General features: G+C 41.6%; 1 protein-coding gene across 1 annotated transcript in view; it reads left to right on the top strand.

Moving 5' to 3' along the window:
* Positions 1–4,796: 4,796 nt before the first annotated feature.
* The window catches only part of LOC102854271 (ubiquitin-conjugating enzyme E2 variant 2-like), a 61,538-nt gene continuing 52,032 nt past the window's right edge, over positions 4,797–14,302 (top strand). The window contains exon 1 of the mRNA XM_006901959.1: positions 4,797–4,843. Within this exon, the coding sequence (XP_006902021.1) occupies positions 4,828–4,843 (16 nt within the window). The 5' untranslated portion in view covers positions 4,797–4,827. The remainder of the gene's footprint in view (positions 4,844–14,302) is intronic.

Here is a 14,302-nt window from a genome sequence, read left to right as displayed (position 1 = left end):
GATACAGGATCTGGGGCAATGTGGGTTGGTTTGTCGGAATTAGTGATACTGGATCAGGACAGGGAAGGGTTCAGAGCTGCTGTACAAAGCTGGTAACTCAATGGCACATAACAACATACTATATTGGTTTACTTAAGCCTCTTGTTTAGAGTCAACAAGACTTCAGGAGGGACTCTGTATTTAGAGTTGGTTGTTACTATATTTTGGAAGAACATTTTTCCAAGTGGTATAGCACACTTCTGTCCAAATGCTGTACTGAGGTAATCTGGGGTTGCTGTGATGCTAAACCTTGTGCCATTGGGGTGTCAAATGCCATAACGGTTACCCATGGTGGACAGTGTCTGATGGAGCTCCCAGTTTAAGACAGGTTTTGGAAGCAGGAGTGGCATCCACTTCCTAAACAACATGCTTTTGGAAACTCTATGAACTTTGATAAACGTCAATAGTTATAGAAAGGCTTCAGGCCTTTTGTTCATAGGATCACTATGAGTCATTCTCAACTCAATGGCAATAATCAACAATATTGTTGTGTACTGTTGAGTCAGAATTAACCCATAGCTGATCCTCCAGTGGGTATCAAAGATAGTGTGCCTGTAGACTGGCAGTAAAGCTTCTTATCACTAAGCCACTAGAGCTCCTTTACTAAGATTTAGTCTCAAAAATCCAATGAAAAGTTGCCATCATGGATAGTGGGCACTGGCTTAGGATTCCTACTATTTATTTGGAACATTAATATGTCAGATACTTTAACAGATCCCTAAGCTTATGTCTGGTTAACTGGGGATGAAATCAAGTTTAAAAGAGATTAAGATAAAAAAAAATCTAATAAGTAGTTGTACGGGAGTCTCTGGCTGTAGACCTACTTTCTTTCCTCAATGTGCAGTGAGCAGTAACAAGCTGAGTGAACAGTGGTGTTTAAATTCGGGGGAATCCTAGTGCCATGCTTCTAGGTTCTTGTGCCCTTCAAGCTACATTCTGTTTGATCCTGATATACCACTATCACCACTGTGCCTCCAAAGCTATTCTTTAACTGCTTTTATCTAGTATCCTCAATCAGCCAGAAAGCTCTTTGGAGGCAAAGATGACAAAGCTTTGCCTCACATACTTCAGGCATGTTGCTAGGTATTATTCCTTGGAGGGACATGGTGCCTGGGAATGCCGAGGAGAGGAAGACCCTCGACCACGTGGATCGACACAGTTGACTGTTGCAGTGATATTTAAGGGTCCTCCATGGGTCGTACTCTATTTGACAGCACCTAACAATTTCATCCCCATACTGAATTGATTCTCAGCTTGTCTACTTAAATATTTGATTGTCATCTCTTTCCCCATTTCCCTAGCTAGGAAAAGGTTCCCAATTTCTTTCTTAGGCATAAATTTTCATCTTTTTCCTGGTTGTCATAGAGGCTGCCTTTTGCTTTCTGTTTCATTGAGCAAAAAGCCAAATTTGAGCACTTTAATTTTCAAGTTACACAAAATTACATTTAAATAAATACTTCAAAGAAATTAAAGCAGGATTACCAATTGCTGTACAGAGGTAACTCATAGTTGCTATGATGCTAAACACTGTGACACTGACCTGCCAAATGTGATAATGGTTATCCATGGTGTAAAGTGTTTGGGGAGTTTCCTGATTAAAATAAGCTTGGAAGCAGGAGTGATATCCACTTCAGAAATGGCTTGCCCCCGGAAACTGTGAACAGTGCTCAGGTCCTTCATTTCCAGGGTCTCCATGAGTCACCTACAACTTGACGGGCACCTAACAACTGGCATTGCACTATCAGATCACAAAATTTGAGAACATTTGTGTACTTTGTCATTAAGACATTTCCTGAGAAAACCTTTATCTTGGTTATCCTATTAGTTGTGTTGGTGTGTGACATATTTAAAGTTGCCATTACCAGTCTGATATGGAGCTCTGGTAATACAGTGCAAAGGGTGGTACGCTAACCAAATGGTTTTGGCTCAAATCCGGCAGCTTCTCAGATGGAGACTATTTCCTCTTGCAGTGTTAAAATTTACAGCCTTAAAAACCCAATGGAGGGTCACTATGAGTTGGAGTGGACTTGCCAGCAGTACCTTTTTTTTTTTGGACAAACTGGTAAACATGTCAGTGTTGTGTACTGTCGAGTCAGAGCTGAACTTCCACGGGTTTTCAGAGGCAGTTAATCACATGGAAGGAGAGTGGCCACCCTCCTCCTGCAGAGCAGCTAGTGATTCAAAACATGTACCTACAGGACTGCAGTGCAGTTTCTTGCCTCCAGAGCTCTCTAATACATGTCAGTAGAGCTCACCATGTAAAAAAATCACTAAGAGCCAGGCATAAATGGTTTGGACATTCATGGTCAAAATTTGTAAACTCAAAACACGTGTATAATCCTGTGTATTTAACAGCACATAAAAATGGAGTACATTTTCAGCATACTTCTTAACCTCAATGTCTCACAGAAGGTGGCATTGAGGGTCTTATCTAAAGCTTAGACTGGGCAGCTCTATTTCAAAACTTAAAAAAAAAAAATTTATTAATTTTAATGGAAGTTTACAGAGACTTAGGGTTTCCAGTCATTCACTGTTGCACTTTTCTCCCTGCCAACCTCTTCCCCACCCCCCAATACACTCTTCTTGAAAAGAAAAACTCATTGTTATGCAATCCTTCACAGTCAGGATTCAGTTCTTCCAAGGGCAACGAACTGAGCCTGTTCAGTTCATTACCAGATGTTTTAAAAGAGCTGTCTATTTTGGCACACGACAACTAGTTTCTCTAAGACGGAATTGGAGAACATGTCAGAAGGGTCATCCTAGCCTTTTTCTAATCATTAGAAGTTAATTTAAGGGCAGGGAAAATCAAAAGCATGGTAATCCTCCACTGGGTGTCTGAAGTTATAAATCTTAGCAGGAAGAGAAAGCCTTTTCTTTCTCCTATGTAACAGCTAGTGACTCTGAACTGCTAACTTTTAAGTTAGTGGCCCAACATTATCCCATCAGGGCTTCACACAAAACAAGGACATAATGTCTGCCTAGGGTCATCTTAGAGGCTGCTTACTATACAGAAGAAAACAAATATGGCAAGAACGCTATATAGTGTCAATACAAGTAGGACTGTATTTGCATTCATTTGAGTTCTTTGAGGTTTAGTTTCAAATAGTGATAATAGCACCAAATAAAAACTTAATCTTTTGTGAAACAGCTATGTGGCTCCAGTATACTTTAATACATGCTTAAAAAATACCCACACCCCAAAAAGCCAAAACACTGTGGTCAAAGGCAACTATGAGCTGACTCAACAGGAAGTTTTTGAGGTTGTAAATCACATGGAAGGAGATGGTCTTTCTTCTGTGGAGTTGCTGGTGGACATGAATCAGCCACATTAAAGTTAGCAGTTTGACTTATATGGCCTATTCCACCACAGCTCCTAGTACTTGTTATATATGTTACTTTGGGCATATTTTCAGGAGGAACCCGGTCCTTGGTGAGAGATGTCAACTGGGAAAGACAGACTTTCAGTGGGATGGACTGACACTGTGGCTGCCACACTGGCTTTTAGCATAAAAGAAGAGGTTAAGGTTCGGATATATTGTTCACAGAGTTGTTTTAAGTCCTGGATCTAACAATACGTAATATGGAGCTCTGGTGGTTTAGTAGTTAAGGAACTGACAACTAATAGGCAAGGGGTTTGAACCAGTCAGTTGCTCCATGGGAGAAATAGGCTAATGCCCTCCTGTATGATTTACAGCCTTTCAAATATTGCTGGTTGGTTATGTAGGAGTTGGTTGCAACTAGACAGCAATTGTTAAATATACATTAAAAACCCACACACCTTCTCTACTGTGCTGCCAGAGTGAAAAGAGATATGTCTTTTTAAAAGGCATTTAAAAAAAAAAAAAGGCCTTAATTAACACGTTGCCGCAAATGACAGCAAAATGTATTTCTAAGCACGGCTGTCAATTTAAAAGTGGGCGGCAATGTGTAAAAAAAATTTATCCTCTAAATTTTATTTGAGGAAATTCCAATTGTTAGGAAATTAACAATGCATCAATTGTTGAGGAGCAAGTAGCAAGCTAACTTGCTCTGTGAACTTTTACTGAAACCACAATTATAAAAAGAGAAGAAAAAGCTTTTTCTATGTTTTCAACTTGATTTTTATAATTTACCTTCCAACTATCTTCAGGAATGCTCTTATTTTAAATAAATTATAGCCGAGTCCCAATCAAAGACACTTCGAGGCTGTGCACATTTTCACAAGATTGCCCCTTTGTCCTGCAGAGCTGGTGGGTTGGGACCACGGACCTTTCGGTTAGCAGCCCCACATCTAACCAGCTACACCACCAGGTCCAGTGAAACGTCTCCCAGCTACTGGCCCGTCTCCAGGGCTCCTGTCCTTCCAGGGGTCTACCCTATCCCGACCAGGAAGGCCCTGCTCTAGGTCCGTTCCAGAACTCTATTCCCCAATGCCCGCCCTCCCCGGGTACTCGGGCCCTCCCGGCCTGAGAGGCTTCCTCGCCACTCCTGGGATGGGGCTCTTCCACCTTTGTCCCCCAGTCCAGGCCTTTCTTCGGTCTCTTGACCGTCCCTTTCCTGGAGCTCCTGCCGGACCCCTTCATTCTCAGCCCCTCCTCTTTGCTATCCCCGCCTCCCACCTACCCGTGCACCCCGGCCCAGCCCAGAGGTCTCGAGGATTTCCACTTCAAGCCACACAAGGTGTGAGCGACCGCCTCACGTTGCAGCTCCAAAGGCTGGAACCTCGGGAAGGGGCGGGAGGCGCGCTCCGGAACTGACGCAAGTGACGTAAACGTGAGGGCGGGCGGCTGCGTCGGGCTGCAGGAGAAGATGGCGGTCTCCACAGGTCGGTTTCTAACCTAGGCTGCCACTTTTCCGTGTACGACCTTGCTTTGCTCTTCCGGTCCTCTGTACGCGGCCGGGTGCTGACAGTGTGGGAGAAAGCCAAGTTCGCGTTCTCGGATACGGTCACCAGCAGAGCAAAGCCCTGGGGTGGAGGCTCGGGGGCTCGGGGGCTCGGGGGACAGAACGAGCGCTCGAGCGGAGGGCCCGGCCGGCCGGCGGTAGGCGGTGGCGCGTCGAGTTCATGCGTCGGCCGCGCGCTCCGCGGGGCTGGGGCGCGGGCATCCGGCTTCTCGGGGCTGGGCTAGCTTCCGCGCCGAGGGAGGTACGGGACCAGGGGAGAAACCACGGGGGACAGAGAGCAACTTTGGAACAGAAGTGAGTCATTCAAGGGGCGTCTGGGTTGAGTGAGGCTCTAGCGGTGAACTTGCACGGATACGGGGAGGCGTGGGATCCAAGAGAGCATTGTTGCTCTTTAAAATAAGAAAGATTGTTATTTTTACCTGAGTATATGTGTGTCATTTAAAAAATTGCGTTGCATGCACGGTAAAAGTACAGTTTAGATGAAACCTAACCAACGCTTTTTCAGATAAGCCAGCCTGGCCTGAAAACAGTATTTGGTTTGCTATCAGGACAGACTTTAAACTTAAATGTTAAAAAGAGATTTTAGAAATTTGACCCTTTAGAAGTAAATGCTGTGTATTGTCCGTTTTTTAATAATACTTACTGACAAATTAGACTATACGTTTGACTTGATATTCCTTGCATCGTTGCATAGTAAGTTTGGAAATGTAGTAAAATGAAAAACTTCAAGTGTGTGCAGTGAACACTTAAGATAACAACAAAAACAAAACAAAACACCTAATGGAGTCTCCATACATTTTTTTTAAAAATTGTATTATTTTTATGTGTACCATCAAATCAGCTCTGACTGGTACAGGAGGAGATTGCCCCCTCCTTCTCCAGCAGAGCATCTGGTGGATTTGAACCGCGTATCTCTGGGACATTTTCATATAAATGTCTTTTAAATCAAACTTAATAAAAGTGATACTTAAGGTACAGACTTCATAAGTGATAAGATCTTTAGCTTTCCTCACATTGGTGGAGACTAGTAAAGTAAGCATTATTAAGAAAATGACATTTTAGCATTATGACTTTCATTCTTTGTCCTTGTTACTGAATCACACTTTTATGATAGCCTGAGTGTGCCTGTTGATGATAAGAATTGTACTTAGTACCTGTTCTTGAACATCTAATAATAAAATAATGCATTTTAATGTGATAATTTTCCTTTTGTGGATATTACTATTGTGTGCCGTCAAGTTGAAACCAACTCATAGTTGACCCTTCTGCAGATTTTCAAAGGCAGTAAATCACACGGAAGGAGATTGCCCTCCTTGCTTCAGTGGAGCACCTGGTGGATTTGAACTTGGTGCCTCTGGGTTGACACTGCAACTTCTTTTCCCTAATATTAATCAGGTTTTTTCTGACATTATAGACAACAACTAAGGATGGTAGAAAGAAAATAATGACTTTGTGCTGGGTGCTGGAGAAGAGTACTGAATATATAATGGACCACTAGGAGAACAAACAGGTTAATTCTAGAGAGGGTGAAACCAGGCTGCTCCTTGGAGGCATGGATTCTGAACATACTTGTTGCAAGAAGTAACTGGTCCTTGGAGAGGGACATCTTACTTGGAAGGCTGTGGACTCAGTGACTAGGATAATGGGATTAGGTGTGTCATTGAAAATAAAGTTGGCACAGGAAAGGGCAGGGTTCAGAGCTGTGCTGTTGTACATGGGGCCACTATGAGTCACTAGTGACTCAATGGCATTTAACAACAACAAATTTACATGAGGAAACCAAACCTACTTTGAGTCCGTTCTTGGTGACTTGCTAGCTGTTGTCCAGGGCATAAATCTGTATGAGAGAAGGCTGTCCATCTCTATTCTTTGGAGCCGCTGGTGAGTTTGAACTCCAGACCTTCTGGTTAGCAGTACAGTACGTAATGTACTATGAGGGCCCCTTATATATGTGAGAGAGTGTTACAATATTTTTTAAAAAATTAAAGATTAGATAGTAACAATGAAAAATGTTCTTTCTTAACCACGTTTAGTCATTTTTTGGAAGTTGAATATAAATTATAAAGGAGTTGCTGATATTTAGTGTGTATGTAGTGTATATTGGAAGCCTGGATTTTCTAATTTATATTTCAACATTCTGTTTGTTAAAATTTTACGTATGAAATTTGAAGCCTTGGCATAATTCTCTCTCATTACTGTCATTCAACTCATAGTTGACCCTCCATTGGGTCCAGTGGGAGGAATTTGCGCATCTTTCTCATTCAGAGCTGCTGGTGGCTTTGAATTGTGAGAGAGGTGAAGTTTTGGATTAGTGCAACAGACTATGCCAGCTGAGCTCCCTGTGGCATAATTAGACAGCTTTCTTCAAGCCACTGAAATTCCATTGAGTCTGTTGTTAGAAACTCACCCTCGTTAATTTTTTTTATTGTCCCTTTCCTATTTTAGATCACTGAAATATTGTTCAACTGTGAGAGAAATGTGTATAACAGCTATTCTATACTGGTTTGAAAGAATTTAGTTTCAAAATATACTTTGTACTAGCTTACTTTGATATTCTTTACATTCTGGTATCATGAAAGGGAAACACCACCACCCATTGCTGTTGAATTGGAGCTGACTCATAGCTGACCCTTCTGTAGGTTTTTCATACTGGAGGAAATTACCCCTCTGTCTCTCTTGGCCAGCTGGTCGATTCTCACATCCTGCCTTTGGGTCAACAGTATAACTCCTTTCCCACTAGGCCACCAGAGCAAACTGTAGCTATCTATTTGTGAAATAAATGTGTTATAGTTTGAAATTTAACATCATATACTATGCAGTTTTTGAAGTATGAGCCAAAATATCTCCATACAACAAAAACAAAGACTCAGCACCAACTTAACTGAAAGAAATTTTCATTATTAAAGCATAGTATATGTATACGTTTGAAAATAATGTGTTTTCTGTGAAGATTTACACTACAAATTAAATTTCTACTTAGTAGTTACTACCCATTGTTCAGGGAATTCTGTTGGCTTAGTGGTAAGAATTTGCACTGCCAACCCAAAAGTACTCAGTTCTAATCCACCAGCTGCTCCATGGTAGAAAGATGAACAGTCTCCCTCTGCATAGTTTACTGCTGCTAAAAGCCCACTAGAGAGTCAGCTGTGAGTTGGTTTTGACTCTATGGTGCATACATACACACACACGTATTGTTCAAGGAACCTTGGCGGATTAATAAAGTGTTTGTTGGATGGCTAACCAAAACATTGGTCTTGGGGGCTAAGAGACTCTTCTGGAAGAACCATCACGATTGCCGTCCAAGGTGAACCCCACCCAGTTCAAACACATGTTGGTGAGCTATGGTAGTACTGGAAAAATGTTTGTGAACCGTCATCGGATTGGTGAATTTGAGAAGCATGTAGCCACCTTGGGTGTGGGAGTCCATTCCCTTGTGTTCCACAGCAAAAAGACCAATTAAATTCAACATGTGGGATACAGCTGGCGAGGAGAAATTTGGGGGACTGAGGGGTGGCTCTTATATCCAAGCCCACTGTGATATTGCGGTGATTGATGTAACATTGAGAGTTACCTAAAAGAATATGCCTAATTGTCATAGGGATCTAGTTCAAGAATGTGAAACATCCCCATTGTGGTGTTTGCAACAAAGTGGACGTTAAGGACAGAAAAGGTAAAATTTATCATTTTCCACCAAAAGAAGAATCTTCAGTACTATGATATTTCTGCCATAAGTAACTACAACTTTGAAAAGCCTTTCCTTTGTCTTGCTAGAAAACTAATCAGAGACCCTAACTTGGAGTTTGTTGTTATGCCTGCTCTTGCCCCACTGGAAGTTGTCATCGACCCAGCTTTAGCAGCACAATTAAAGTATGATAAAGATGTTGCCCAGAAAACTACTCTCCTGGACGAGAATGATAATCTGTAACAGAATGAAGCTGAGTGTCAGAAGTCAAGTTTATAGGAAACTGTCCTGTGATGCCAGTGGTGCCGCATGTGTGCTACTTTATTATCTAACTAATTTGAACATGTGTTAATCTTTGGGATCCTGAAGAACCTGAATGGGCTTCGGAGTGAGTTTTTGGACCTGCGTAATTTACTGTTTTGGAAAGCAGTTCCCTTCTTGAGTTTCAAATACAACACTGCTACAGTCTTATCACACAAACAATCTATAAGAGAAAGATGGGTTTATAATAAATAGCCTGTAGAGATTTACAGGCTCAAGAACTTGACGCAGGGTTCCTGTGAGTTGGAATGGACTTTATGGTAATTAGGGCTTTTTTTTGACACTTCATAGTTTTCAGTGACATCAGTTACATTTTTTCCTCAGTATGTCAATATTTTCTTTAACTCTGTTGTGTGTTTCCAGTAATGTAGTTTCTTTGTCTCTTTTTGATCATTGCTATAGAGAAATTGTATACAATTTGAATCTTAATAACTAATTCCTGTTGAGTCAAAACTGACTCAAAGCCGACTCTTCAGTGGGTTTCTGGAGGTTATAAATTACACAGAATGAGATTGCTCATCTTTTTTCCTTCAAGTTGCTGGTAGATTTGAAATACCCAGCTATACCTTTGGGTTAGCAGTTCAACTCCTTACAGAGCCCACTATATAATTGTTGACCATATGGTCTTATATAAATGATTTCTCTTTAAAGTGTCCAGTATTGAACTGGCTCCATTTATTTTATGAGCCTTTTAACTAAATAACAAGTTAGCTTATTGATTATCTTAGGGTGATAATTTAATGAAGTACTTTAGTCTCCACCAGTTTAATCTAGATTTTAATTTTTAAGGATTTGAGGCCTGTTTCATGTTTTTCCTCCCCTGCTTTTAGGGTCTGTCTATTAGGAGTCCTGATCAGAGTAGGGTGGTTGTTATTTCTAGTTGTCTCTTGTTGATTACCTTCGAGTTGAGCACGACTCATAGTGATGTTATGAACAAAAAGCCTGAAGCCCCTCTACAACTATAGACATTATCAAAGTTCATATAGTTTCTGGAGGTGTGTTGTTTAGGAAGTGTCTGGTGGTTTAGAGGTAACTAATTGTACTGTCAAACGAAAGGCACACAATTTGAATCTGCCAGCTACTCTGCAGAGAACAAAATGAGCAGTCAATTCTCGTTTGATTTACTGCCTCTGAAAACCTGCTAGAGCGTCAGCTGTGGATCATTTCTGATTTGATGGCACCGCAACGCCACCAGATACCTATATATGTTTTGAGGAAACTAATAGCTAAGGAGTCAGCACTGGCAGCCCACTGGCAGGCAGTTCAAACCCACCTATCTGTGAGAGAAAGATGGGCAATTTCCCATACAATTTTTAGCCTCCAGAAACCCACTGAAGTGTCGATTCCTATTCCACAGCACCTAATATCAACAACATATATCTTAAGCTGAATAGAGAAGCAAAATCAGTGAAACTTAAGTGTGTGTGTGTGTGTGTGTGTGTGTGTGTGTGTGTGCGCGCACATACACACACATGCTGCCCTAGTGAAGTAGTGAATCATGTTAGGCTGTAAAGAGAAATATCATGTTCAAATCCACCAGTTGCTGAATGGGAGGAAAATGAGACTGTTTGTTTCTCTTGAGATTTATAGTTTCAGAAACTTTATAGGGGGTTGCTATGAGTCACAATCTGTTATTGGCAGTGAGATTTTATGTAATGAGGTATTAATTTTAGGAAATGCTTTACAAAGTTGCAGAGACTGGCAGGTTCTTAGTCTGTGAATCATATGTAAGCCTAGAAGCTTCTGACTCAGGTAACTGCAGGGTAGACAAGCCCATGATTGACATGGCATACAGTAGGCTGCTGGCTCATCAGCTGCACAGGTTTGTGAATCCAGGATCAGTAGGTTAGATTGCAGGTTACTGACTCATGGCAGCAGATGCCAACAAATCCCATGGTCAGCAGGAAACATGGCAGACTACTGTCTCATATTCAAAGAACCAGAGACAAGATGATGATGATGAGCCGGATGCCTACTCCCAGTGGAGCAGAAAAACTAGAGAGCTTTTTCAGAATGGCCCTAGATAGTGGATTTGTTCTATACCACCTTTTCAGTAATAGGAATATGTTTCAGTTAATCTCATCATGAAGATGACTACATTGAAACTGCCTAGCTAATGAGTATCATGGTTTAGGCAAGCTGATACACAATTTGGAGGTATACATATATGCATAGGTACAAATATCACCATTTAAATTGTGTTATATATTTGTATATTTTATAATTTTTATCATATCTCTTTGCTTGTAATATTTAATAAGGGCACTCTGGTGCCATAGTCATCTATAGTCTTCTCAAGTGATTCGATTCCACTCTTTGCTTCAAAGATTATTTATAGCTTCAGAAATCCAATAGAGGGTCCAACTGGAAGGCAATGAGTTTTTGTTTTTTTGGATTTTTTTTATATTTTATTATTAGTGTATACCATCAAATCAGATCTGACTGGTACAGGAGGAGATTGCCCCTCCTTCTCCAGCAGAGCATCTGGTGGATTTGAAACGTGTACCTCTGGGATTGCAGTGCAGTTTCTTGCCACTAGGCCACCAGAGCTCGCCAGGCAATGAGTTTTGAATTTGAATATTTTATAATGCCAAATTTAATGAAATACTCTTTTACATTAATGCATATTTCATTTATATAATATATGATCTTCAGGAATGTCATGACCAGTTTTACAAATTGAAGGGATATTTTGAGAGGCATTTGTTGGATAAATTAGAAGAAAATACTTAAGAAATATGGCAATCTAGTGGTTGTTTTGTACTGTCAACTTGAAACTAACTCATCACTGATCTTCCGGCAGGTTTTCAGCGGCAGTAAAGCACATAGGAGATGATTGTCTGTCCATCTTCCACAAAGTAGCTAATGGATTGAAACTATAAGCCTTGGAAGCACACTCCCCTACCACTAAGCTACTGGAGCTCCCTTGGCAACCTGGAGGGAGACTAATTTAGTTTTTGCTTAAGAGACATCTGTAAAGTAGACCAACAGTGAGGAATTGAATGAAGGGATATGATTTTTCACTTAACACATTTTCTTTTTGCCAATATAATTGTGGGAAAATGAAAACTATGACACATTTCTACTTTGTTTAACCAGTGGTTCACTAATGATAGAGAAGACTGGAATGGGATCAAGTCCTTGGAAAAAAACCCCAGAAAATATAGCTTGTAAAGTGCCTAGAGTTGACACAGACTGAGATGGTCAGTAGGTTGTTGGCTGTACAGGTATGGTCATTTTGCTAGCAAGTGTAATCCAGAGATTTGACAGCTACTAAGCTGGAGAAGAGTACGGAATGTACCATGGACTGCCAGGAAAACAGATTCATCTTGGAGAGGATTAAACCAAGCTACTCCTTGGAGGCAAGGATTCTGGGGCTTCGTCTGACATACTTTGGGCATGTTGCCAGGAGGGACGGGTCCTTGGAGAGGGACATCATGCTTGGGAGGGTGGAGGGACAGCGCAGGAGGGGAAGACCCTCTATGAATTGATTTGGTGACTGGGGTAATTGGGATGGGTGTGTCAGAGGCAGTGCGGTTGGCGCAGGATAGAGCAGGGTTTAGGGCTGTTGTGCATAGGGTCGCTATGAGTCGCAAACGACTCGACGCACATAACAACAACCACTTTAATTTTTTTCAAAGGCTTTTCCACCCTCGGGCCTGCGGCCCTTTAGCCTGCTTTTTGTCTATCTTTTGAATAAAACAAGCTTGGAAGCAGGAGTGGCATCCACTTTAAAGAAAAAAAAAAAAAGCTCACCTCCAGAAACTATGAACTTGGAGCAAACATGAAAGTTTTGTGTTCAAGACTTTTGTTCATAGGTCTTTATGGGTCGTCTATACTCTATGGCAACAATGTAAACTAGACTACAAAAGCATACAAGAATGATAAGTTTGTGCATGAGCACAGCCACTAACAAGAATATATTGTTATTGTTACCTGCCGTAGAGTTGCTTGCGACTCATAGCAACCCTATGTACAACAGCCCTAAACTCTCCTCCGTCCAATCACACTGTTTCCAACACACCCATCCCGATTACCCCAGTCACTGACTGAATCAATCCACCTCATAGAGGGCCTTCCCATCCTGCGCTGTCCCTCCACCCTGCCAAGCATGATGTCCCTTTCCAAGGACCGGTCTCTCCTTACAACATGTCCAAAGTATGTTAGACAGAGCCTCAGAATCCTTGCCTCCAGGGAACCACCCAGTTTAACCTTTTCCAGGACAAATCTGTTTGTTTTCCTAGCAGTCCATGGTATTCTCAATACTCTTTTCCAGCACCACAGCTCAGTTCTTCTATCCTCCTTAGTCACTGTCCACCTCTGATGCATAACAAGTGATAGCAAAGACCATGGCCTGTATCCGATGCACCTTAGTGTCCAGAGAGACAACATTGCTCTTCAGTACTTTGGAGAGGTCCCTAATAGCAGACTTTCCCATGGCAATACGTCTTTTAATTCCTGGCTACTGGTGCCAAGAGTGCTGACTGTGGAGCCAAGCAAACTAAAACTGTGAACAATCTCAATCTCTTCACCATCCATCATAATGCTGCCAGTTGGCCTAGTGGTGAGAATCTTGGTCTTCTTGACATTGAGCCTCAACCCATATTGGAGGCTGCAGTCCTTAACCCTCTGCAGCAAGTGCTTCAGGTCCTCCTCAGTTTCAGCAAGCAGGGTTGTGTCATCTGCATAACGCAGATTGTTGATGAATCTCCCACCAATCCTGACACCATACTTTTCCTCATAGAGCCCAGCCTCCCGGATAATCTGTTCTGCATGCAGGTTGAAAAGGTATGGAGACAGGACACATCCCTGGCATACACCCTTCCCAGTTTTGAACCATGCCGTGTTCTGACGACTGCCTCTTGGTCCAAGTATAGTTTTCGCATTAGAATGACCAAGTGTTCTGGTCCCCATTTTTCTCAGAGTCAGCCACAGTTTGTTATGATCCACACAGTCAAATGCCTTTGCATAATCAAACACAGGTAAACATTCCTCTGGTATTCCCTGCTTTCAGCTAAGATCCATCTAACATTAGCTACAATATCCCTAATACCACGACCTGGACTTCTCAGCATTTCTTAAGCTCAAGGAACTGAAGAACAAATTCAAGCCTCGAGTTCCTATAATCAAGGATGCTTTCAGGAGAATATTAAATGATCCAGGAAGTATTAGAAGAAGATGGAAAGAATATACTGAGTCACTGCATCGAAAAGAATTGGCAAACACAGAAGAATTTCATGAAACAACATATGAGCAAGAGCCTATGGTGACGAAAGAAAAAGTTCAGGCTGCTTTGAAGGAAATAGCAAAAAATAAGGCCCCAGGAATAGATGGTATACCAATTGACATATTTCAGCTAACAGATGCTGTCCTGGA

This window comes from Elephantulus edwardii, unplaced genomic scaffold, assembly GCF_000299155.1.
Source record: "Elephantulus edwardii isolate Elephantulus edwardi_28Jun2011 unplaced genomic scaffold, EleEdw1.0 scaffold00353, whole genome shotgun sequence".
In the NCBI taxonomy this organism is placed as follows: domain Eukaryota; kingdom Metazoa; phylum Chordata; class Mammalia; order Macroscelidea; family Macroscelididae; genus Elephantulus; species Elephantulus edwardii.
Note: the sequence above shows the minus strand (reverse complement) of the source record. Positions and strands in the feature narration are given on the sequence as shown.